The 27,877-nt window shown below is 41.9% G+C and overlaps 1 protein-coding gene across 1 annotated transcript in view; it reads right to left on the reverse strand.

Annotated features, from left to right (window-relative positions):
- LOC126106403 (NPC intracellular cholesterol transporter 2 homolog a-like) overlaps positions 1 to 27,381 on the reverse strand; it is a 33,896-nt gene extending 6,515 nt beyond the window's left edge. The window contains exons 1-3 of the mRNA XM_049912673.1: positions 27,125 to 27,381; positions 25,685 to 25,798; positions 2,597 to 2,772 (exon numbers count right to left, since the gene is read on the reverse strand). Of these exons, the coding sequence (XP_049768630.1) occupies positions 2,597 to 2,772; positions 25,685 to 25,798; positions 27,125 to 27,203 (369 nt within the window). The 5' untranslated portion in view covers positions 27,204 to 27,381. The remainder of the gene's footprint in view (positions 1 to 2,596; positions 2,773 to 25,684; positions 25,799 to 27,124) is intronic.
- Between the last annotated feature and the right edge of the window lie 496 nt (positions 27,382 to 27,877).

Genomic DNA, 27,877 nt, shown 5'->3' on the forward strand with positions numbered 1-27,877 from the left:
ACTTTTTGTACGACGTGGTGTTTTGTTGTTGCGTTCTGATAATGATCAGTCTAGGGTCGTGGTCCCACGTTCGCTACAGTCATCTGTCTTAAAGCTTCTCCACCAAGGACATTGGGGTATAGTGCGTACGAAACAACTTGCTCGTCAGCACTGTCCTTGGTTCGGAATCGATGCTGCGATTACGAATATGTGCTCTTCTTGCATGGCGTGTGCCGAACAACAATCCGCACCGCCGCGGAAATTCTTTGCTTGGCCGAAAGCCGCTTCCCCTTGGCAACGCTTACACATAGATTTTGCTGGTCCATTCTGGAATGCTCGATGGTTGGTTGTTGTCGATTCCTTCAGTAATTTTCCTTTTGTTGTCCGGATGTCTTCCACGACGTCCTCTGCCACCATCCAAGCGTTGTCTGCTATCTTTTGCATTGAAGGTCTTCCGCAGACTATTGTTTCTGACAATGGTCCACAATTCATGTCCGCAGAATTTCAGTCATTCTGCAAGGCCAATGGTATTCAACATCTGACATCCGCGCCGTTTTTGCCTCAGTCAAACGGTGCCGCTGAACGTTTGGTCCGGACTTTCAAGTCACAGATGTTGAAGTTGAAAGAGTCGCATTCTCGGGAGGACGCGTTGTTGCTCTTTTTGTCTTCGTATCGCTCTCAGCCCCGCGATGGTCGCTCGCCGGCTGAGTTGCTTCACGGTCGTCCTCATCGAACCTTGATGTCTTTGCTGCATCCGCCGCATCAGGTTCCTGTGCAGCGGCAGACTCCTGCTTTTGCTCCTGGCGACGCTGTATTATATCGCAACTATCGCGGTTCAAGGCGTTGGCTCGCAGGGCGCATTCTTCGCTGCCTCGGCCGCGCGATGTATTTGGTTTTGGGGGCCTCTGGTGAGGTGCGTCGGCATGTCGTCGCCTGGGTTCTGCCGCTCCCCGTCTGCTTTCAGCGACGGAGCCGTCCGGTCAGCGCCCTGGGGACCCATCTACTGGCTCGCCTCATCCCCAGGTGTTACCGACGATGCCTTCCATTTTGCCCCATGGCGTCGCGCCGCCGCCGCCGGCGCAGCCCGCAGAGGACGCTTCGCTGCAGCCGCCATCCGCCTCCCTGGGTCACGCGCCGCCGATCGCTTCCCGTGACCAGCTGTCCTCCGCCATGGAACTCTTGCCCGCTCCGGACCACATGGCGTCATCGCGCGTCGGATACCCCGACGCAATGGAGGTCGATCCTTCGGCCACTCATGTCTCATTACGGGCGCATACGCCGCATGTTGACGTGCACCCTGGAGTAGGTTTCCAGGCGTTTCCTAGCTCCCCTCGGACCGAATGGCCGGGTGCGGGTGGCACAGCCTCGCCTGTTGTTAGGCTCCCCACCTCATCGCATACGTCAACATGGGGCCCTCCCCACGGCGGACGGAAGCCTTATAACACGACCGTTCGCCGATTTGCGGGGGAGGAATGTGGTGTCACCGCCAGACACCACACTTGCTAGGTGGTAGCTTAAATCGGCCGCGGTCCATTAGTACATGTCGGACCCGCGTGTCGCCGCCATCAGTACTTGCAGACCTAGCGCCACCACATGGCAGGTCTGGAAAGACGGACTAGCACTCGCCCAGTTGTACGACGACTTTGCTAGCGACTACACTGACGAAGCCTTGCTCTCATTTGCCGAGAGACAGTTAGAATAGCCTTCAGCTAAGTCCATGACTACGACCTAGCAAGGCGCCATTAGCCTTACAGTGATTGTAATTAACCGTATCTGGAGATAGACTCATTTGTATCGTCAATAGCGATGTACCACAAGGATGAATTAAAGTTAAGTATTCAAGGAGCTGCATACTTTTCTTATAGCATTAATTAAGTATCCTGTTCCAGAACTCACGCCAGCCAGCGTGGGTGTACGCGTGCCTTTCGGCTACCTCAAAGTGGCGTGGCAGTTTTGCTACGCCACAACAGCATGCATGGCGACCCAGTGAAGTTTTTAACCTGTAATATGTGTGGTGAGAGTTTTTCAGGGCAGAGATGGTTCTGTGTAGCTTTGAGGGTATTTTTCATACTATCGGCTGGGACCACTCATTCAGGTTACCATGAACAGCTACCAGGATGTTTATTTGAACATTCTCTGTGACCACAAGTTGCCATTCCTTATATAAATTCATGTTGGGCATGCAGTGGACATTCCCATTTTCTGTACAAGGCAGCCATGTTCACAGGGCTGTATGCACACGTTCCTGACAAACACCCTGGTACCCTTTTACACCTCGACTGACCCACTGAATCACCTGATATTAGTCCCTTAGAAAATGCCAGACATATTTGGAAGAGCAGGTGAAACCTAGTACTCAACGTTCCTGCAGTTCAGTAGTTCTACAGAATCTGATCATGTTGTCACAACATTTTTGCAGCTATATTTACAAATTAAATTAGCACTAAGAGATAAAGATAGTCATATAAAAAGGTCATACTAGTAAAAACGTGGAAGGATTGTAAGTGTTCAACATGAAAACATCTGTGTTAACTTGCTCGAATGTATTCCCTTAAGTAACATATGACGCTACTTACAGACAAATTACCACTAATATACATACTATATTGTCACTGACCTGCGGGTATGTCCGCTTAATAGGCAGTTTCTCGAAATAGGTGTAAGTACCTCCCTTATGTAGAGGACATGTTAAACCACAGTTCTGGCAAGCATCAGGATTTGGTATGTGGAATGGAATAGGGATTCCACCCAGTATTCCATGCACAATAGCCTTTACATCACTTGTGTCTTCAGCTGTGGAAAAAATCAGTTACATATCAAGAAACAGTTTACTAAAGTACATGTAATGATGCTCTGAACTTTGATGACAACTGTAGTTCAGAAGCTTGACAGTTTTAACTTTTAAACATTGCTGTGAATTCACATACGTACAGAAATTCAAATATCTTATTTTTACAGCTTCATGTTAGACTAGTCCATAACGGGGAACAAACAGGACACTGTTAAAAGCTCTATCACTTCTGCAGAAGCTGACAGAAGCAATTAAATTATTTACATACTAGGGCAAACTTAACTTTTTATTTTCTTAATTTTATTCAACTAAACAGTGTTACACAAGATAGGAAAACACACACATAACTTATGCAAACACAACAAAACATTAAAACTAGCAACAATGCAATAGTAGAATGGAAAAAGCACCACAAACAAGACTACTACTAGTAGTAGTAGTAGTAGTAGTAGAACAGAAACACTTGCAGAAACAATCCACAAAGATTTTATAATCATCTCATATAATCTCACTGTGGATAACCATGAAAATGAATGTATTTGTGCAGTTTGTATTTGCACATATCTTTTTGTAGAAATACAATGTGTTTACAGTCCGGTCGATTTTATCTTACTTGTAGCCAGCCAGCCAGTCTACAAAAGCAAGCTATAAAACAGCAGTCAAAATTGCTTGAGCTAATAAACTTTTCAGCGATCATGAGTTCATCAAATGGTGCATTGTTGAGGCATCAGACCTTTTAATGCCACTGGAAGTACAAAAGTTTTCCAAAATTATTATTTTGTGACATACAATAACTCACTGCACAGCTTTATGGCAGCAGATGACTACAAACATTTGATTGACAGTGCCAGCAAGCTCGCTGCATTCTCGATTGCTTTGGACATGTTGATCGGCATACTGGACATGGCACAACTTGCGATTTATGATCGTGGAGTCAACAGTAGTTTGTACGTGAAGGAAGATCTGCTAGATTTGGTGCCAATGAAAGACACAATTAGAGGGATTGACTTGCTGAAAGCTGTTAAAGAGACAATTGATGCCATTGATCTGAATTTGAATGTGTTGGTCTCAGTTACTAATGATGGAGCAGCAATACGAGGGACACAAAATGGGCTGGTAGCATTGTTGCACAAAAGACTACGACAATCAACAGTTGGGTTGTATGGAGTTCATTGTTTTATACATCAAAAAGCACTTTGTCCTAAATTCGCACGTATAGAAGATGTCATGAAACTAGTGGTCTGAATAGAAAGTTGTTCAAAGTTTTATCGGTTATTACATAGTCAGTTTCAAAAGTTTTTGATGGAACTGCAGAAACAGTATGGAGACGTAAGTCGAATGGCACACATGGAATGATTTTTCAAGTTAAGACTTATGAAGGAAAAAGAACCAACGCTAGAAGATCTGCACTTCATCTCAGATCTTGCATTTTTAACTGACTTGATTACACACTTGAACTCAATCAGTAAGACGCTGAATGGTGACAAGCAATCACCATATGATTTAATGGGAAAGGTGGATGCATTTAAAATGAAAATCACATTGTGGAATGGATGTCTACAGACTGACCGATTGAGAGGGTTTAAGGGACCAAACGATGAGGGCATCAGTCCTGCAATTCCGAAGTTACTCACAGAAGAAAGAGTGTCCGCTAAAAGTGGACAGATCCAGTCAGGGGAGTCAAATTATACAATAATGAAATTAAAACACACACACAGTAAAAGGCACAAAAGGTGAGATCAAACCTAAAAACTGGAAAAAAGGGTGGTCATTCCATGGTTGTCATGGGGTCCTAGACATGCAGAGAGGTCCCAGCTACAACCAAACTGCCCCTGCTCTAAGAGAAAAGTAAAACATTACATCTGGAATTAAAAACCACTTTCAAGGAGAAAACTGAGGACCACTTCAACCATCTTTGAATCATTTGCTAATATTAAAATTAATAAATCAGAAGGACTATACTTAGCACAAAGGGCCGAAAGAAGGGGACATTCCACCAATGTGTGGGATACTGTCAGTTTGGCTCCACAACCACATTGTTGGGGTCGATCGTTGTGCAGGAGGAAACAATGGATGAGCCCGATATGACCAATGCATAGATGGCATAAAGCAGTGGTTTCCTTCCGAGAGGAATGGAAGGAAGAGCACCAAACTGCAGTAGACTCCTTGGTAGTGCAGAATTTATTAATATGAGCAGTGGCACACAAGATGTCATTCCACTTTCGGGCAAAGAGAGAGTTGATGTATATCCACATATCTGCAGCTAGAATCATGAAAGGAAACGGAGGGGTTAAGTATCTGCTTCTCTAGCCAAACAGTCAGCCAGTTCATTCCCTCAGATGCCCACATGACTTGGGACCCAGAGAAGGACAACAGAACAGGTGGCATGGCCAAGGTCAGACAGAAGGTCATGCATAGCAAAGATCAAAGGGTGACGAGCATCAGTCGATAGCCTGCAGGCTGCTCATTGAGTCTGAACAAATTTAAACACTGCGGACGGAGGCCTGAGAAGCAAAATGGAGGGCCTTGTGAATGGCTAGAAGCTCTGCTGTGAACACATTACATGAACCCAGCAATAACTGGTGTTCTAACCCAGTAGGAGCGTATCCCACCTTATCGATTGTCTTAGAACCATCAGTGTAGATAATGGTGGCACCCATGAACTTTGCAAGGAAAGCACACACAAGATGCCAGAAAGCCGTAGGGCTGTGAGGGACTTTCAATGGGACTAGTGCGAAAGGCACCAATAGCCACACGCAGCACCCCACAATGGTGAACAAGGTCAAGTAGTTACAAAGTAGAAGGAGCCACTGAGCCATAAACCTGACTACCATAATCTGGTCTGGACAATAGCAGAGGACGGTAAAGATGGAGAAGAGTGGCATGATCTGCAATCCATGGTGTGTGGACCAGGAGATGGAGAGCATTAAGCTTCTGCATTCATGCAGTCTTTAGGTAACTAATGTGGGGCAGCCACGTCAGCTTTTTATTGAAAATAAGGCCCAAGAAATGGGACTGTGCTACAACATCGAGGAGCTGGTCACCCAAATAAAGTTCTGGATCTGCGTGTACTGTGGGTCGATGTCAAAAATGTATATCCTGTGTTTTGGAGGGAGAAAACTGGGAGCCACGGGAGGTGGCCCATGCAGAGGCCCGTCAGATGGCACCTCGGAGCCAGTGCTCAGCAGATGCTACCGAGAGGGAGCTGCACCATATGCAAAAATCGTCAGTGTACAACACCCAACTGAATGCAGCGCTTAACAATAATAACGTATGTGAAGATCTTTTCTAGCAAGCCAGCCGCTTAATATTAAGAAGAAGGGCTCCACCAGAGGCCCAACAGAGGTTACAAGCCCACCGATAACTATGAGGAAGAGTGCGACAGGACAGAATCCTGTGGGATACCATTCCTCTGAATCCGAGTGGCACTGAGTGAAATGCCAACTTGAACCCGGAAGAGCCAGCGAGATAAAAACTCTCATATAAAAATCTGAATGGGGCCACAGAAGCCCCAGTCATGGAGCATAACTAAAATGTGATGGTGCCAAGCAATGTTGTATGCCTTATGTTGGTCAAAACAGACTGCAACAAGATGCTGGCAGTTAGTAAAAGGCTGTTGGGTTGCTGTTTCCAATCTGAGTAGATGGTTAGTTGGAGATCGTCCTCCCCAGAAGCCACTCTGATACAGGGACAAAAAGTCCCGAGATTCGAGTATCCAACATAATCTAAACCACCCTCTCTAGCAGTTTACTATGTACATTTGTCAGGTTAATCGACAGTAGCTGTCAAGAAACATTTGGGTCTTCCCGGGCTTAAGGACAAGGATAACTATACTGTCTTGCCATTGTGGCGGAAAAGCATCTGTGAGCCAATGCAGCTGAAGACCCTGAGGAGATGTCGCCTCTGGGGAATGTCCAAGTGTTCCATCATTGGTTGTGGATGGGATCCGGGCCTGGGTCTATGTCTCATGAAGAGGTAAGAGCTTGCAAGAATTCCCATTCAGTGAAGGGTTCATTATAGGGCTCATGGTGGTGTGGGCTGAAACAGAGGGGGAGGGGTCTGTTTTAACTCAGCATTTCTGCCAGAGAAAGGTAGTAGGACAGGAAGAGGATGCTGATGCTGTCACAAAGTGTGTCACGAGGTGTTCTGCAAGGACCAATAGATCAGTGCAGAGAGCATCTTGGAGGTTAAGACCCTGGACAGTTGACTGTCGTTGGCAACCCAGAAGGCTACAGAGCTTGAACCAAACCTGCAATGAATAGGCATACGTCACCAGGGAGGAAATACAATGTTCCTTTCTACTCTGCTAAATATGGTATGGAGCCTTAGCATGGAGACGTTTAAGTGAAGAGGTCTGTGAAGGGTGTTGTTTAAATCACTGCAGTGTCCGTCAGTGGTCCTGGACATCAACTGGTATATTCTTGGCCAACAGGGGGACCTTGTAATCTCCCCACGGAAAATTACCCTCTACCACGCAATAATTAATAATGGTCAATCAAATCATCCACATTTATTTACGTATGAAAAGTATCTGAGCAGATTTTCTAGTAATATATGCGCCGACAGCTCGTCGACGCCAAGGTATTTTTCGAGTACGTTTATTCTTTGGAACAACAGAGGTACACAGGTGTATGCTCCATGGTCATTATAGTTTCAGAAAGAGAGATAGAAAGGAGAGAGAAAGGAACAGCTTCGGAAAGTATCGGTTGGAAGATTTTCGTATTGCAAAAGGAGATTTATTTACTCTTCTTCGCGATAAAGCGAGGCAGGAAAGTTTGTGCCGCTAGCGGGGTAGACAAAGAGAAAGAAGGACTTGTAAAAGTAAATTTCATGAGACTAAAAATCCACGGAAACGGAACATGTACGGAAATGGATTCAATATACAATTTTCCTCAGAAATAAGGTTTGTGACCATTTCATTTTAGAGTGAATGACGAATGCGTTCTCTGTCTGAATTGTTGATGATTGTCTGGGGCCTGTAATTAATTGGGAAGTTTCAGCTGTGACGAAGAGAGCCTGCAATCTCTGAGTTTTATTGAAATCGTCCAAAAAGGCTTCGTCCACATCTGAAATTTTAGATCTGTCATAAACTGAACGAAGTGTTCAAAACGATCGATTTTTTCCCAACTGAATGCAGCGCTTAACAATAATAACGTATGTGAAGATCTTTTCTAGCAAGCCAGCCGCTGAATATTAAGAAGAAGGGCTCCACCAGAGATTTTAATAGGCTGATTTCATGTAACTTAAGACTTTCAGTAAAATCGATTTAAGTAGTAAGGGCATTCATTAGAACCCGTAGATCTTTTATTGTGCCAGCAGCATGAAGGATAGGGCAAAGAAGACCACCCATTTCCCTAATCTCTCTGGTGTTAAAAAAAGAGTGTACAATTAGTTTTGGTGTTGGAAGAAATACAGGAACAGTTTTCCAAATCTTTTTCAAGACACTGTCAACCTTGCATCTGTTTTTCAGATGTTTTCAAACCCGTTTGTGATATTAGTTGAATGTGCACTTGTCCATCTGCAGCCAAAGGTATATCCTTTGTTAATCAACTTGTGTGTGTGACATTTGCACCAATATCAATTTTATTCTGGCTTCAGCAAAGCAAAAGCAATTAAATAATGATGAAAATTTTGTATTGTTTTTGATTCATTTTGTTAAAAATTGTAGCCACGGCACAATCAGTAGAGAATTTTTTCTTTCACATGTAATTGTGATAATATTAGTCCATCCCTCAGAGCATGCTATAGAGACTATTTGTTTTTTGCCTATTTCTGTATCTCAGTTTAAACACTGTAACAATTTTACAAGGAACAATGTGGCTTGCACAATATTACTGGTGCAATGCAGTGGCAAACACTCTCCCTTTTTTTTCCAGGTGTATGCTCTTGTGCCAACAGTCAGTAACAGTATAACACCTCTCTTCATGAGACATAGCTTAAGTTTTTCAAATTTCCTTATGTAGCAAAACATGGTAGCAAGCTGTTGTGCTGTCTAAGTGGTACATTTACAGTTCACCCACTCAGACAACATAGCAGAATGGTGGCAGAAGTGTGCAAACAGAGTACAGACAGTGATCTGCATGCCAAGGCACCGTCCGCAAGCAGAGTTTCTGGCCACTCCTGGTGTAGAAGAACCATGGCTCAAGTTAAAAGAATAGTTGGCCATGCACTTCACAGCTATGCACTGAGTAGAATAGTTCATGATGGGAGGTATACAGCCATTGTAAAAAAAATTCTAAATCAGTGGTAGTCAGCCTGGTTCCTACTGCACATTAGTGGGTTTTACATCTTTCACAGTGGGCAATAGCAGATATAAAAATATTTTCACTAGTATTTCATAAAATTTTGATAAAGTAGTTAGTAAGTCATTATAATAATATGACTTAACCTGCTGTAGCTCCACCACATAAATTTTATAACACTAAAGTTACTTCTCTACATTATAAATTGTCATTACTGTGGAACCGATGGGCATTTATCACTATTTTTATTACTAACAACACAATTTCTATTACTAACAGAAGCGAAAGTGGGTGGTAGATAAAAAAAGGTTGATTACATGTGTTCTAAAGATGCAGACTACTGAATAGTATGTGCAAAAAGCATAGGGTTATAGATAGAGTGGTGCAGAATGAAACATGTTTGGCTTTGAAGCCTCCAACAACTGCCACAGCGGAATACTATCTAAAGATTTCTCGCAAAACCCAAAGAAATTCTGGACGAAGTCAGTGTCTAGACACTCATCGTAAGACAGGAACCAATTCCTGTTTTCAAACATTCTTTCACAGAGAGTACTGACCCACTTTACTGGTAATTTCTGCATCACTGAAGTTACGGGTGAAACAAATGATAGTGACAGTAGTGTTGAGAAACAGCTGCAAACACTGAAACTGAACAAAACTATAGGACACACAGAAATCCATATCAAATTCTATATTGAATTTGCGATCGAGTTGTTCCTCTATTAATTATGATATACTGTGGACGCACCTGTCTACAAGAAGGGTAGCAGATGTGATCCACAGAACTATTGTCCAATATCCATTTGCTGTAGAGTCTTGAATCATCTGTACAATGAGTAGCAATCCATCCTACAGCTATGTTGTTGAAATTTGAGACTAAACTGAGGGTCTCTTGGTAGGGAGAGTGCATGTTATCTTGGATGGACAGTCCTGAGAGATGTAGATATAATTTCAGATGTGCACAGGGAAGTGTGTTGGTATCCTTGCTGTTCATGTTGTATGTTAATGATCTTTGCAGACTTGTGGAATTTTTGTAGATGGAGTTATCTGTAATAATGTCCTGCCAGAAAAAAGTTGCACAAATATTCAGTCAAAACTTGATAAGATTTTGAATTGAAGCCAAGGTGGGCAATTCACTTTGAATATTCAGAAGCATAAAATTTTGCAGTTCACAAAAGTAAAAATGTAGTGTCCTTTGACTACAATATCAACAAATTAGGACTGGAATCTGCCAATTCATACAAATACCTTTGTCTTTATGCAGATGTGAAATAGTATAATCACATAGGCTCAATTGTAGGTAAAGCTGGTGGCAGACTTTGGTTTATTGGTAGAAAACTAGGTACATCCCATCAGTCTACAGAGAAGTTTACTTACTCATGTAACCCAACCTAGACTACTGCTGAAATAGTGGGACCCGTACCAAATAAGAGGAAGAGGGGATGCTGAACATGTACAAAGAAGAGCAGTATAAATGGTCACAGATATGCAATACCTGCATTTCGACAGATGCCATCCCTTCCACATTAAAAATCCCCCCCACACATAAAGCCTGGCCATCTGAGGACAGCGTATCTGCAGTGACAAGAATTCCCTAACCTCATAAGCTAGAAGTCTCACAAAGGCCTTCACACAGTCAGGCATAATCCCCCAGAACTAATCCACAAACAGATTTCCCTTGCCATACCCCCCCCCCCCAAACACACAAGTCCTCCTACCACCCCCAAGAACCAGCTACAAAGGAGCACCCCTTTCATCACACAGTACCACTCCAGAGTGGAACAACTGAACCAGATCCTTTGTCAGGGCTTTCATTAGCTATCCTCATGCCCTGAAATCATGCTACCCATGATCCTTCCCATACCTACTGAAGTAGTGTTCCGTCACACAACTAACCTCCACGACATGCTGGTCAATCCCTATACCACTCCCAATACAATCTCTTGCCACAGGGATCATATCCCCACAGAAGACCCAGCTGCAAGATGTGCCCAATGCATCCGCCCACTACTTCTGCCACCCTCTGGATTGCTGCTTTTATTCAATGTGACGGTTGCATTCTCCTTATAGCAGCTGGAGATAGAGTGTGTGTGTGTGTGTGTGTGTGTGTGTGTGTGTGTGTGCGCGCATGCATCTTTCTGACGAAGGCTTTGGCCAAAAGCTCAATGTCTAACAGTCTTTTCCTTGTCCCTGTCTGCACCGCAACCAGTCAAATTCACACATTTATGGTCCAATTTACTACCCCTGATACCACCAGATGTTGTCACTACTAAGTATTTTCATATTAATTAATACACTGAAGTGACTATTATTAAAAAGTACATTCATCCCAATATAAATCTGTAAATGGAAAAAATGACTGCCTCAGTGACACATATGACAAGAGCACTTTCAATGAAGTATTAGATGCAAATAGAAATAAATGTATCAACAGCTCATACAATAAAAGAAATATCCAGATGCACTATGCTTTGATACAGAGTCAAAAAGATTCAGAGTCCACATATTGGTTTTACCAGAAGCAGAAGAACAATAGTGAAAAAACAATGTGTTGCATGTGCAAGTCAAGAAATTTGGCCTTAATAAAAAAGAAAGAATAATTAAAATGCTGTAAGTGACCAAGCCAAGCAAAGTAACAACAATGCTATTTACCATCCTACTTAAAGCAGACGGCAGTTGCCAGTGTGCGGGCTGGACTGCTCCCATCAGAAATACACAAATGGCAACTGAACTTGCATTGTCAGCTCCTACCGTGTTGTCACTTCCACTGTGCAAAGCTTTGTGCCTCCTGCCAATCCTCTAATAGGAAACTTTTCCAAATGCAAAAAAAAATTATCCACACCTGACAAAAGAAAGAATGAAGCACCCGGAAGGGAAGGATAAAATGAAATGAAACTTCATGGGTTGACAGGATATGTGATGTTATTTCAGTGATTAGGAAATCGATTCAAATTTTTAAATAACTCAGCAGTAAGAGCTCACTTATCAATATGGCATTGCACTACCGCCCTAGATGCATGCACCAATTTAGTTGGTAAGGCTGTCAAAGCAGATGCCTCCTCTCCAGAGGCAAGTTGGCCTGCAACTGCTGGCACAGGGATGAGTTGATGTCTGAGCTGGTAACACACGTTATGTCTGGGACAGGTCTTGGGACCTCGCTGGCTTGAGCGTACCTTACCATCAAACAGTTCATACGCAAGCATGGCATGTGTGGATGAGCTCTGACCTGCTGGAAAATAGCACCATGGCACCATTTTATTTTTTTAACAGGCAGAAACAAGCAGGGTCACATGCGCCCATTTCAGAAACATAGAACATGAAGACAAAAAAAGGAGTTAAAAATGACTACACATTAAGCCCAATCGACAGAAGGGATGACAACTAAAAACAGGGACTTGGAGCAAGATAAATAAAATGCGCCATAGAGAAACGGAAGTCCTAACCTAAAGATTAAATGTCATCCGCCATATTGCTACGACATATAAAAAGTAAAACATGGTCGACTGCCCCTGCATTGTTCGCTAAAACTGCCGATAACTCAGATGGCAAACATAAGTGAGAATGTAAGGATTTTTTTTAAAAAAAAGGGGCAGGAAATGGCCAACCATTAAATGTTGAGGGCAATGAGCACAAAGTGGTGGGGGAGCACCACTTAACAAATGGCGATAGCTAAAAAGACTGTGCCCAATACACAAACTAATTAAATTGATCTCGCTGTGAAAGCGCCAAGAGGAGGTCGTCCAAGCCGCTGGGAGAGGCTTAATAACCCCGAGATTTTTCCCATGAAGGGAGGACTAGTGGTGATGCCAATGTAACACCACCTGCTGACAGATAGCAACAGATATCATCGGAGGGAATGTAAGAACTAGCAGGCTGAGGTACGAGAACTGCAGCCTTGGCAGCAGCATTAGCAGCCACGTTTCCTGTCAGACTGACATGGTCAGGAACTCACAAACATCACAGTGGCTCCATCAAGAGTGGGTAAGTGACAGCTTTCCTGGACCTGTTGCGCTAACGGATGGGCAGTGTACGGCATACAGAAGCACTGAAGGGCACAGAGAGTCGGAGCAGGCGACAACTGAATAGCCTGTATTTCCCGATGTACTGAGTGGCCTGATAGAGGGTGAAGAGCTCCGCTGTAAATACTGAACAGTGTTCCGGAAGGCAATATGGAGAAACATCAGTACCAGTGACCAAGGTACACCCAACACTATGGTCAGCCCGAGAACCATCAGCGTACTCAAAAGCACTATTGCGAAGTTTTGTGTGAAGGTCAAGAGACTTACGGTGACAGAGCGAGGCTGAAGTACTGCCCTTAGGAAACGAATGAAGGCAAAGGCGAACACAGGCCACCACATGATGTCAAGGTGCTGAAGGGTTCACACCCACTATCAAAGCGGCATGTCGCATGAAGTAAAGCTGCCCCAGAAAAAGTCAAAATCGAACTCCAGGAGGTAACAGAAGAGGGACACGCCTGATACTGGCAGTCAAACGAGTCATTGAAGGAGGAGGCATAGGATGGGTGCCCAGGCATGGCAAACAAACAGCATGCTGAGGAGAAACTCACAACAGTATGGCAGAAGTAATTCGACAGCTTATGCATACAGACTCTCAACCTGGCTAGTGTAAAAGGCACCAGTGGCCAAACGGATGCCACAATGGTGGATAGTATTGAGATGGCATAAGAGGGATGGACATGCAAATGCATAAAAAAAACCACCCATAACATAGTTTCGAACAGGCAAGGGAATAGTAGAAACAGAGGACAGTGGTCCAGTCCGCTCCCCAGGTAGTATTGCAGAGGACAGGTAGGGCATTGAGGGACTACGTACAGCAGGTGGCCATGTGAGACAAGTACAACATGTGGGAGGATCAAGAAAGTTTCTTATCGAGCACGAGCCCTAGGAATTTCGTAGTTTCAACAAATGGAATTTTCTGGTCGAAAGTATCATTAATGTCAATACTAAAATTAAGTCTACAACCACAGAAAACACAAGGTCCGTCGACAAGTGCTGTAGCAGCAACACTCTTAACTGGTACCGCATACCAGTTAAGAGTGTTGCTGCTACTGCACTTGTCGTCGGACCTTGTTTTCTGTGGTTGTAGACTTAATTTTAGTATTGACATTAATGATACTTTTGATCATGGTAGTGGTTGGTTCACTGTAGCCATTGTACGTGGAGGTATGGGAGTTCCTAACATACCTGGAATTGAAAGTTTTGGAAGGAAACAACTGTGCTACCACAAATTCATACAACCCGTTATGTTAGTGGAAAAGAGTAAACTACTGTTGATACTCTCCTAGTAAAGATGATCGAGAATGCTGAAAATGCCGCTCCAGGAGACAAGTGCATGGAGAACAGCAATAGATGGCAAAATCGTCAACGAAAAGGGAGCCAGAGATGCCCAGCAGGAGACAGGCCATAATACGGTTGATGGCGACAGCAAAGAGCTTGATGCTCAGGAGGAAGCCCTGAGGCACACTGTTTTCCTGGATAAAGGTATCCAACAAGGCAGAACCCACACATACTTTTGAAAACTTGGTCTTTTAAAAATTCCTGAAGAAATCTGGGTATGTGCTCATGGAAGCCCCACATGTAGAGAGTACGGAGGATAGCAGTACTCCAGCAGGTGGTGTAGGCTTTCTCCAAATCAAAATACACGGCCAGAGTCTGGTATTTCTGCAGATAATCATTCATGCATGGGTTGACAAAGTCACAAGTTCGTCAACTGCGAAATCCACACTGTGCAGTGGTTAGTACATTGAGACACTTGAGGCACCATACCAGCCGGGCATGAATTATATGTTCCATCACCTTGCAAACACAGCTGGTGAGAGAAATGGGGTGATAACTAAAAGGAATGTGTTTGTCCTTATTGGGCTTAGGTACGGGTGTGGCAGTGGCTTCACATCAGTGTCTGAGAAACGTGCCCTCTGCCCAGATGCAACTGTACGTATGAAGGAGAAAGTGTTTACCCTCAAGAGAAAGGTTCTGCAACATCTGAATGTGAACATCGTCCAGCCTTGAGGTGGAGTATGGGGATGAAGTGAGAGCACTTTACAGCTCCCACATAGTAAAGACGCCACTGTAGCACTCTAAATTCTGAGAAGGGTATCGCCCCAGCCTCCTCCACTCGTTTCCGATTGAGGAAACCCTAATAATACTGGGAGGAGCTCGAAATTTCCGCAAAATAGTGGCCCAATTGGAAATAGCAATAGGATCCATTATGACATTATGTGCTACAGCCACGCCGGAAATCGGGCGGATGGACCTTGGTCCCAGAGAGCCGTCAGAGATTGGCCCACATTACAGAAAAGGGAGTGCAATTGTTAAAAGGACTACTAAATGAAATCCAGCTAGTTTTTTCCTATCTCGTAGAACGTGACAGCACTGTGCATGAAAATGCTTATAACGAATGGAGCTTGCCATCATAGAATGTTGGTTAAAATCGCAGAGAGAACATCTCTGCACAGGAACTGCACCACGACATGCCTCAGTCCACCAAGGGTCAGAATACAGAGCAGTAAAGAGGAAGTGCGAGGAATGGAACGTTCTGTGGCCGTAAGAATAATGTTTGAAAGATATTCTACCTGATCATCATGAGTGGATGTTGCTTGTCAAAGTCACCAGAGATGAATGAAGATTCCAGATGGCCGTAGAAAGCTGCAATCTGGGTGTGCATGAAGGTGGGGTAGGACTCAGCAAATGGATAGCACATGGGAAATTATCGCTAGAATATGTGTCGGAGAGAATGGACAAATCTAAACGATGAGCAAGCTGGGTAGTGCGGAAGGAGAGGTCCAAATGGAAATATGTGAGCGTGGCGTCTGAAAGGAATGTGGGTGCTTCCATGTTAAGGCAGATTAAGTTAAATGCACTGAGAAGGTCAACCAAGAGGAGAGCCCCAAAGGGGATGGTGTGCACTAAAGCCACCGAGCAGCAGAAATGGGTGAGGGAGTTGCCCAATAAGCTGGAGGAAGTCTGCCCTGGTGACACCGAATGACAGAGGGGTGTAAATGGTACAAAGGGATAAGGTGAAGTGAAGAAGGAAAATGTTGACTGCAACAGCTTGAAGCCATGTAGTCAGGGAGATGGGTTTGACTATGAACATCATCTCAGAAGAGCAGCACGACTCCCCCACGAGATGGAGTGCCATCCTCGAGCAAAAAGGTTAAAGAGGACCAGAAAGAAATGCAAGAGCTCAAAGCGGTTGTGAGGATGCAATTTTGTTTCCTGGAGGCAGAGGCCAAGTGGACATGAGGCATCAGAATTCTCCCTCTGGCAGTCAGCAGAGTCCAGGGCAGGAATTGATTGATTTCCTGGAGACTTTCCGGTTGGCAGAGGAAAACTCAGATGTTTGTTGGCCAATTTGACAACCACGGCGCTGAATTTGACGTTGCATGTCTGTGTGGCCTTTCCTTCATGGAGCGAGATGTAGCAAGACCAGTAATGCAAGTGCCGGATGGCAGAACACAGCGTTTTCAACTTGCAAGCGATCGGGTATGGCACTTTTCCTTCACCCGGATCTCTGACAGTCCGCTCATCGAGATATACGGACAATATCAGGCGGAGGCTGCACGGTTGCCTTTGCAATTGATACTGCGGGGAGAAGGAGGCAGATGATCGCCCTCGTGAGCATCCTTACCACAGGTTACATGTTTGCTCGGGTGTCAACAGGATATTCGAGTGTAATTGTAACGATAACACTGGCAGCACATGGGAGTCAGAATGTAGAGACTGACTGTGATAGCTTTATAGCCTTCTTCGATGGAAGCATCGCTCTCTCAAAAGTGAGAAAGAGTTTCATCACCCGATGGATGGCAGTGACACCCTGATCAGGGAGGTACATTTGGACTTCTGCCTTGGTCAAACCATTCAGCTGCCTAGTGTAAATAACACCACACAAAGAATTCAGTGTTTGATGGGCCTCGACATGAACAGGACATGACAGGGCCATCATTTGTATCAACACCTTTCTGAATAATATACGGATTTACCGTAGCAAAGAACTGACTGTCTTCCGTACGGAAAACCACGAAGAACCATGTTGCAGCTGGGAGGGTCTTTGAATCATGAACTTCATTCCGTTATTTAGCAGATGTTGGCTGTAAAGGTGATAATTGGCTCATTGTGAGAAAATCTCCCACGATTGCCCGCATCTACAATGGCATGCTCCTTCCAACTGGGGGTACCCCCTCAGAGGGGTGCGCACCCACCTTAGGTGACTGTTCAAGCCTCAGGTCATACCTCCCGAACATCTCACAGAGTGTCAAATTGACAATTTGGGAAGGTAGAGCTAAGGCAATCACCCCTCCTTGGGCCTGGCCCGTACCAGGGGATACGTGCGAACCCTATCTGTCGACCCAGGGCTGGGAATTACGGGTTAGTCAGTCACGTGTTATGGATCAAATGGGTGGGCTGGCCTTCAGGAGTGCACAGGGAGGAAGAAGAAAAAGGGGAACCTCAAACAAAGTGGATGAAGGATAGAAGGGGAATGAAGAAAGAAAAAAAGGAATGAAAAACAGTGGAGAGACTGTTCCGATGTCTACTACCGAAAATACAGAAATACACAACATTCCCGAAAACATCCCAGGCATGTTCCTGGGAGGGGAAAAAGAATAGCAAGAGGATAGACATGCAGCACGGAAGGGGAAAGGTGCTGCAAAGCCTGGGGCTTCATGATAGCCAAGCACGAACCTGCCAGAGTGGCGAGCCCCCTAGGGGGACCACGGCGCTGTGGCACGAGAGTTTACAAATGAGGATACAGGCTGCCAGTGACACACAGTTGTGCCATCAGTCTTCCCTCAATCACTACCAGCTGTGATCTGAAGTTGTATCCGAAGGCTCCCCACACCATGTCAGCAGGAACAACACCACAGCGCCTCTCGTAAACACTGGAAGAATGGGTATCCCAGGTAGAGCTGCGATTTGTTGCTGAACACAATGTGACACCATTCATTGGTAATCCGATCACGGCAGGGCTCCAAACGTAGCAATTTGTCTTGTGATGTTAATGTGGGATGGTAATTACCTCATCTGCTGTTGACCAACTGTGTGGGATGACAATGAATGTTGAAGGGTTTCCATTACTTGTTCCCAGATGACGGGCATGGATGTGAAGGGGTTACAATGTGTGTGGTGCACTATAATAAGGCGATCCTCCCTTGTAGTGGTAAGAAGTGGTCAACTGGAAGCTTGATGAGAAGTATGTATGTCCTCACATTCTCCACACAGTCCACCATCGGTCCACATTCTCCACACAGTCCACCATCGGTCCACTGTCACCTCCAAATGCCACACAAATCTCTATATTGCATGACTACCAGCTGGTCAAATGGATACTCGCAATGAGACCCCCCCCCCCCCTCCCCTTTATATTACATCAGATGCTGATAATGCTGTTGCATATGAATATGCATAATGTCTATGGGCTTCGCAGGGATCAATCAACATCAGATTCTGTTTATGAGTTTATATACCCCACCAGGCCTGGAAGTAATACTTAGCATGAATAACATTAATGGCATAATCTATATCACTTCAGGCAGGGGGGTTACCTTCATAGTCGCTGATGTTGTTGAATTTAGCATATGTTAAAATTCAGGAGTAAGCAAGAAACATGTATTTCATTGAAACTTCCTGGCAGATTAAAACTGTGTGCCCGACCGAGACTCGAACTCGGGACCTTTGCCTTTCGCGGGCAAGTGCTCTGTAAAGTTTGGAAGGTAGGAGACGAGGTACTGGCAGAAGTAAAGCTGTGAGTACCGGGCGTGAGACGTGCTTCGGTAGCTCAGTTGGTAGAGCACTTGCCCGCGAAAGGCAAAGGTCCCGAGTTCGAGTCTCGGTCGGGCACACAGTTTTAATCTGCCAGGAAGTTTCATATCAGCGCACACTCCAATGCAGAGTGAAAATCTCATTCTGGATGTATTTCTTTGTTTTCTCCAAAAAAATTCCTATCCAGAGATACAGGCCCCCAAGGATGACACTGTGGAGACCATTTTAAAGATGCGAATTTCAGAAACAGTTCTAGATATTTTGTTAAGAGTTTTTTATTTTTTTTTAATTTGAAAGATAATAAATTGCTTTGCGATTACAATTGACATATTTGTCAAAGTTCTTTTACTATCACCTTCAGCATTTATTTATTTATTTATTTATTTATTTATTTATTTATTTATTTATTTTTTTGTAATTTACAGAAAAACTTTTTTTTTCCAAAAATGTCAATCCAGAAAACATTTTTCTGTTGATTAGTACCATGATGTACTACATTCTCTGTAAAGGAAATCTTCCACTTTTAAGCTGGACAGGTTTTTAATTTAATTTTTTTTTTACTGTCAAGGGTAATGTATGTCTCCATTGAAGTTGTTTCTAACTAATTTCTTTGTTAGAATGTTTATTTCTCAGTTATTTCTTTTCACTTTCATTGCTGCAGTTATTTCTTACACATTGTTGTAATTTCTTATCTGTTTCTTTCTTGTGGTTGTTCACTGCAGGTTCCTGTATTGTAGTTATTCAGTGCTAATTTGTTTACTGAAGAGGCTTCTAAGAAATCTGAGACCATCCAGTGAGTTCTGTGTTTTCATGAAGTGTGATATATAAGACAAACAAAAAAGACTTTGTTCATGGTGGGAAGAAGTGTTCTCATTTGAAGACTGTTTCGAAGGGAAGATGTTTCCAGTGATGACTGTGTGTTCTAAATGTTTTGACAGAATAACGACAATGATAGTATCTGAACAAGGAGAAGCCTCACATGGTGCAGATTTTGCATCAACAGAGGAAGAATGAAATACCCTGAATCAACTAAAGAGGTAGGTGTTAGTCCTGTTAAGAAACCGTGGTCAGTGAATTCAAGTCATAAGCTCTATGCATCGAAAAGTGCAGAAAAGTTACTAAAGCTATGGATGAATACACTACGGCAAAACCAACCACACTCTTTAAAGTAGAAAGTTCATCTTCAGAAGTAAATGAACCAAAGCACTTTTGCACATCTTGACAGGAATTTTTCACAAATATCATTTCAGCTGTTGAATATTGTGCACCCTACAGTGCAAAGGTGCAAGTTTTAACTATTATTCCAGAGACATTTTCAAAGAAAACAATTTTGAACCATGTTCCATCAGTATCAAAGTACATGGTAGACAAATCAAGAAATGTGAGGTCTGTAAAAGAAATCTTTGAAAGACCAGATCCCTATTATGGTCATCCTGTAGAAGCAGCTCAAGTTCAAATAGTGCAGTCATTTTATCTGGAAGATAAATGGGACTTTTCTCGCCAGAGTGCCAACAAAAATGACACTGTAATTGCAACAGTTGAAGGTCAAAAAGTTGTGAAAGTGAAGAGGTACATGACTCGCAGTATTAAAGAAACTTTTGCAATTTATAAGAGCAACTATACAACTTCACATATTGGAAGATCAAAATTTTACGCACTACGAACTAAGTGGGTAGTTCCACACCCACCTAGATATACCTGTGTGTGTACTGCATGAATTTTGAACTTTGTGTGGTAACTTTGAAGAAGCTGCTGGAGCATGCGACGTATGACACCTTGGTTTTGTGTGTGAAGTCACTAGTAGTCTGTGACATAAAGAGAGAGACTTGTTTGTTTGAAGAATGTGGTGACTGACCTGGAAAGAGAGGACTGTCTTTATGGACACTTGGCCTGGAAGACATAGCAGATAACTCTGCAGAAATTACATATGCGACATGGAAGGAAAATAAACTAATTATGAAAATTGTTGCCTTTGACAATTTCATTGGTGAACTTGGTAAATGGTCATCGAAAGCAGTAACACACCAGCATCTAAAGAAATTGCAACAACAATGCACTGCAGAAGTGAAAGGGTGTGTACAGGCTGAAGAACTATGTTTAGTGCTTCACTGTGATTTCACTGAGAACTGGTCTGTAATTCTCCCACAAGAAGTACAAGGGTAGAGCAATGACCATGTTTCAATTTTTAAGCGAGCGACATATTTTCAAAACAAGACCAGAAGTGTTGCAGTCCTAAGTGATGACACAGGACATGACTCAGCACATCCTTTGCTACCAATGCGCAAAATTCTTCAACTGAAAACAGGGGCAGAGAAGTTCATTGTTTCTGATGGTGCTCCTAGTCATTTTAAAAATTGTTACTACCTGTTTGAATTGAGTAAGTCGCTTGTGCCAACTGTCTGGGTATACAGCGCTACTGGTCACGGGAATTGGCCTTGTAATGTTGTAGGAGGCCTGCTGAAGCACCATGCTACAAAACAATCTTTCCAGGCCAAATACAGCTGTGATTTAGATTACCGAGGATTTTATGAGAGTCACGAAATCTTGTACATTCACAGCACCTCATTCTTTGGTCCAAAGAGGAAATTGAAGAATTTCATGAGCAGAATGGTCCATACAAACTACCCATGAAAGGAATTCAGAAGACACATTTTTGGACTCAAGTGATGGGCGAACTAATATTGCACGCACTTTGAGGACACAGGGTGCTTATAAATGGTGTAAAATTAGAAATTTTTTATGACTTTATTAAATTCTATACTCTTCCTGATTACATTGATATATAAATTATATTGTTTCAAATGAAAAATTACCTACATATACCAAATTTTAAAGTTATGGTCACGTATGCTACCATGCCCCCTTTATTTCTGTTACAGAAATGAGTATTATTTCGAAAAGAACTGTGTTTCTAGTGATTACATGTGTGGTACATTGAATATGTTAGTAACAGTGCATGTTTCTAGTGTCTGTAAATGACTTTCTCTGCTGGTATTTACTTTTCTTTCACTGAAGTAGTTTGTTCACATGTTACTGAATGTTTGTTGCCCAAGTGCTACATATATTTGTACAACTACATATCCTTTAGTGTGCAATAAATACGAACTATGCCACGCATCAAGAAATTCAATAAACGGAAATTCCGTGGTAATCAGTTCACAAACAAAGCATGCCACACTGTTTAAAGAAACCTATGTATCAGTTATTCAGGGAAGAAACTCCTGCATGGCACACCTCTTGGCGATTCAAATTTTTGTGTTAACAATGATGGTGTTTGTAGTGGATTTGTTGTTGATGATGGGGGCATCTTATCTTCTTTGATAAAGGAAGTGGCAAAATGTAAACAATGTGATGGTGTAAGCTGCCTGGAAATAACTGAACAACAAAGTAGCAGGAAGGGTCTAGTGCCAAAATTAATTGTTCTGTGTAGATCCTGCAATAAATTTACCTCAAAAATTGTGCATAATTCATATGATCTGAATTTGAAGTTAGTGTATGAAATGCATGCAACAGAAAAAGGAAAAAAGGCTGCTCAAATGTTTTGTGGTTTTCCTTTCTTCTCCTCCCAGTAGGTTCAGGAAGTACATAAAAATACTTTAAGGTGCCTTGACAGTTATGTCTAAAGTGTCTATGAAACATGCAGTAGTAGAAACTGTAAATATTAGTGGAACCAGAGACATTGCTGTTGCAGTTGATGGGACATGGCAATGTCGAGGATATCGTTCCTTGAATGGTGTTGTAAGTGCTACTTCTCTGGAGAATGGAAAACTTGTTGATGTTGAGTGCTTGTCTAAGTACTGCCACATCTGCCATGGTAACACTGAAGGATATATTGAGCATCAGTGTTCTAAGAATTATGATGGCTACAGTGGAGGTATGGAGTGAGATGGAGCTCTAGAAATATTTCAGAGGTTGGTGCCTGTTTACAACATTAGATATACGAAGTACCTAGGCGATGGGGACTCGAAAGCTTTCAACAAAATTAATGATTTCAGTGTTTATGGTGATACCTTGGTAACAAAACTGGAGTGCTGTGGACATGTGCAAAAGAGGATGGATGCTAGATTGAGGAAGCTATGAACAGAAATGAAAAGAAAGTTGCTATCCGACGGAAAATCTCTGTCTGGCCGGGGCAGACAGACAGAAACTGAAATAGATGTTCTTCAGATATATTATGGACTGGCTATTAGATAAACTGCACCTCTGATGTTACAGCAATGAGAAAAGCTGTATGGGCCACCTACTTTCATAAGTTGTCCACAGATGACCACCCTGTTCACAGACTTTGCTCTAAAGGAGCAGATTCTTTGTGTGGTTACCAAAAATCAAAAGAAAGTGGTCAAATATCATAAGCATTCTCTTACTGCGACTGCTATGAATGAAATAAAACCCATTTTCAGAGACCTGAGTGACCTTGTTTTGCTTAGTAAATGTCTTCATGCGGGCACTCATAATACAAATGATAGTTTCAACCATTGCATGTAGGAAAGATTACTCAAGAATGTTTTTGTAGGACTAAATACATTAAAAGTTGGTGTACTAGATGCAGTGATATGTTTCAATGATCAAGTGATAGGAAGGTTGGAAGTCCTGAGAAATTTACGCATAAAATGTGACTCTAATATGGAAGTTCAATTGCTTGCGTGTGACAGACAACGGGTGCATGAAGCTCAAAGATTCACTCTTCAAGTTACCAAAGAAGCAAGAAGTGCTAACAGGACTGCCAAGAGGAAGCTTGAAGATGATGAAATGCTGCAGGATGAAGACTATGCTTCAGGAATGTTCTGAGGCACAGTTTAATTGGACTCATATCTTCATTCATATTTTCCCCACAAGTTGCATTTTTCTGAATTCAGGTACAAACATTTCCTAAAGGTTATAAAGCATTGCTCTAATTTTTTTCTGTGACTTGCAATAGTCCATACTTATGTAGTAGACCTAAGCTTCATTGAAGAATCAACTAAATTATAGAAAAAATAACATATTTATTAGGAAAAAAATTTATAAAAATTAAAATTTAAGATGTTTAGAAAGTGTGCTGCATTACCTGATATCAACCAAAAAATCTGCAAAACATATACATTTAAACAGTGTCTGAAAGAAATAGGTGTTGATTTTTACATAATACTGAGCCGCAAAATTACCCTGTATCCTTAACGAGAAAGAAATAAATTTCATTCATTCGGTCAACACCTCAGAAACAGCAGGATAATATTCAGATTCACAGCCTCAGAAGGAGGATGTGTGTGTGTGTGTGTGTGTGTGTGTGTGTGTGTGTGTGTGTGTGTGTGTGTGTGTGTGTGTGTGTGAGTGAGTGAGTGAGTGAGAGAGAGAGAGAGAGAGAGAGACTGGTGGATTTCAGAGATTATAGACACTAGTTATGAGTTAAACGAAACTGTAGTGAACATGATGCTATGACATGGACCAGCTGCTGGATATAGGTTTCCAGCTGAAGGACAGCAAGAACACGATCAGTGCTCACTTCCTGTTCACAATGTTTTGAAGATTGTAAGTGCTCCAGTTCCTATTGGTTCAACAGGAAGGCATCACTCGATATCAAAGTAAGACACTGAAGCAGTGGAACACATTTTTAGTTCATTGACCGGCTAATTTCAGTACAAAACAAAGTGCACAGAAGTTGTAAAAATGAAAACCTTCAAGCCTTTGGACCTTTCATATACATTTTGGAACCATTTAAAATGCTTGGAAAAAAAAAGTCTCTTTCTCATCTTTCAAAACTAAAATTATGTTAAACAAGGCTAGCGTTTGATTTTTATGAGCCTGTTATGTGATAATTAAAAAGGTTTTATGTATGGCAAAAACATGTTTTTTATAAAACCTGTTCAACCCAAAAGTGGCATCTCTCCCTTCCAGGGAATGTAGAACTATATGGTACTAATCAACAGAAAAAAAATCAAAATTTTATGGATCAGCACTTTTGGAAAAAATATCCCATAAATTATACAAAGTTCAGAACGCTATAGTACAAGATCTTTGACAGATTAAGTCCAAATGAAGGATTTCTTTGTAATCATAAAGCAATTATCTTTCAAATAAAAAAAGCCAACAAAATATTTAGAACTGTTACAGAGAAAAATCATTTTAAATTTTTTTCCAAAATTCACCCATTCAAAATGGTATGCGCAGTGTCGTCTTTGGAGGGCTGTATCTAGCAACAGAAATTTTTTGGAGACAACAAAAAAATACATGTTCCTTACTTAGTCCTTCATTTTAGTATACACTAAATTAAATAACACTGCATACTATGAAGGTAAGATTTTTTCCCTAGCCTGCCTGTATTGATATGGACTGCCTAGTGCACTCTGGTGGCTATTACACCTATTACAGAGAATTGCAACTCTCATCATTTACATACCAGCCAATGGAGCTTATGTATATGAAACATCTAACCATGTCTTCTGGGTGCTTACTTTTTTCTTGTCAGGCAGCTTATTTCAAGAACAATCATACACTCCACCTTTATAAAAATTAAGAACAGATTATTGACATGCTTAGAAAACTATAAGGATTTATAACAGATTTTTTAAATTATATTTGTAGGAGACAGAGACTTAAATGTGGTTTTCTATTGCAGGAGAGAGCAAAGTGCTATGGTGGCTCCCTGCAGACAGTACTTGTTGCAGACCTTAAGTCAGACACCAACCAATTTAATCCATACTATAGGAGAAAGACTCATGAAATATTAACAGTCCCCTTGCATGCTCTATGTCAGAGTAAACCTGTGAGAGGCTGTCGCACACCTGTATACAAAACAAATCTGTGCTACCATCGATAAATATCTCGCTCACACACACACACACACACACACACACACACACACACACACACAAAACCCTCCATAATTTGATATCACAGAATTGAAGGCCCCTACTTACAAACAGAAAATGATATTGTGATGCCAACATTAGTTCCACGTTTCAGGTCACATTCAGCGGCAGAAGCTGCACACCCAGACACTGTCACATTGACACAGCTTCCCACGTCTGAATCTGTAACAGTAACAAACATGGCAATCCTACTACGTAAAATGTAGCAAAAAACACACATATGTAACTTATTTTGAGATGTTAAGCTACAAGGATAATTTTATGAATTGCACAGGTGAAATTTTAAAATCTTTATTGTACTGCAGCTAGAATTCACAGTGTGTCATAATCCAGTAACTTCTTATTGTTGTGGTCTTAAGTCCAAAGACTAGTTTGAGGCAGCTATTAAAAAGTAAGCAAACAAACATATCTGGACTAAACAAACGTCTGTTAGCTATTTAGTAGATCTATTAACGATTTTTAATTCTGATTCAATGGAGGCAACACAAGAATATTAAATGTTATCTGAATAAGTCTCTTCTTATCTTTAAAATTATAAATTTAATTTAAATGCCAGAATTAACTGCATGCAAGCAAAAAGCATACTTATAGGCCTATGAGTTCACGTCATAAGCTACCCAAAGTTGTATGAATCATTGTGAAATCAGTTTCCCTACAATCTCTGACAACTACACATTACCATCACTAAAAAAGAAGGCAGTCACAATGTTCTGTATTTGTGCTCAACATGCTAATGTCTTGACAAAAGATGTGGTAAAGTAAACACAAGATCATTCCACATAATTTCAATTCTTAGATTTCATTACATGAAAAAATTCTTAGCAGAAAAAGAGCACACATTGACCTACAGTAAATGTAATTTTATCATATTAGTCAGCTTTGGATTAAGCTTACACCAAAAATGCACTCTCACTATGGGTTCATTTGAATTAAACTCTTTGGGATGACTGACCACAGTATCATGGTTACCTACAACTTTCCATCTTTAAAAATGGATGAAATTCGTTAAAAGTTACCTAGTTCGGTTTTTAAGATCAGTAAACTTGCACGGTTGGGCCTACATTTCTTTGCGTAGCTTACGATAATAACAAAGCACAAACAAACCATCTATTGTGACAGGGAGAAAAAGTTTAAAATTCTACATGTAACATTCTTAAGATTTACAAACTGGTATATTTAATCAGTATATGACAAATGTATAGCAAATCATTTAGTCACAAACTGCTGGTGTGTGACAGTATCTGCAAAAACGTAAACGCGAATCAAACACTATACCTTGGCTGAATGACATGTCACTGATTACACACTGAAGCACCAAGCTTTGAGTAATAAGATATTCGAGAAAGAATATTAGTTTAAATTCAGTAGGCCTATTACTGATGATTCGAATTCAGTAGGGATGCGAATCTTCACAGCCAACTTCTATGCTTATGCAGGGAAAAAGCCATAACCCTCACGCTGTACGATTTTCATTTGAAGAGCACTCACCACAAAACTGGACGTTTGCTGTAACAGATGATACGCAAATAGCTAAAGAGAACAGCAAACAACTCGTTAGAGTTTTCATTGTTTATGTTCGAACTTGTTTTCCACTCTTCTGAGAGTCTGGGAGACTACTAAATGCTATCGTCAAGTGACTGTGTGTGGCTCCGTCACTTGGGTAGGAATGACACATCCGTAGATAAAGAAAATGTGCTGGACTGTACACACTTGTTGGAATCATAATTTAAATATATGCATCACGTGCTGATCTATCATATTGTGTACTGTGCCTGCAGGGCAGGAAACCTTGGCGTTACAAAAATGTTTTTGTGTACCGTCGGAAGACCAATAAATGTATTTAGAAACCAAGAGGAGGGTTTCTAATGACACAAAAATTTCATTTATTTCCATACAGTACTGTAAACTCTTCCCTTACTAAGTAACAGATAATTGGAACTTCAACTTTTCGTCGTCGTAAGTTCGTTCGTTTCTTTGTGATCAGCGCGCTGTTTAAAAGTTCGAACTATGAGTTACGAAAGCAGAGTTTTAAGATTTGGGGAACTCTTAAGAAAAATACAGTAAGTTGTCTCAAAATTTCAATCAGCATCTAAATTGCTTTCGTATGTACGTTTAATAACCCTAACTTTACTGAATATCATTACCCAAAGTTTATCTTTCGAGTTGCTTATCGGTAGCCTACACAATTAACACAAATCTATAACGCTATCACGGTAACACAGAATTGTACAGTTCTGACAC

This window comes from Schistocerca cancellata, chromosome 10 (genome assembly GCF_023864275.1).
Source record: "Schistocerca cancellata isolate TAMUIC-IGC-003103 chromosome 10, iqSchCanc2.1, whole genome shotgun sequence".
NCBI classification, from domain to species: Eukaryota; Metazoa; Arthropoda; class Insecta; order Orthoptera; family Acrididae; genus Schistocerca; species Schistocerca cancellata.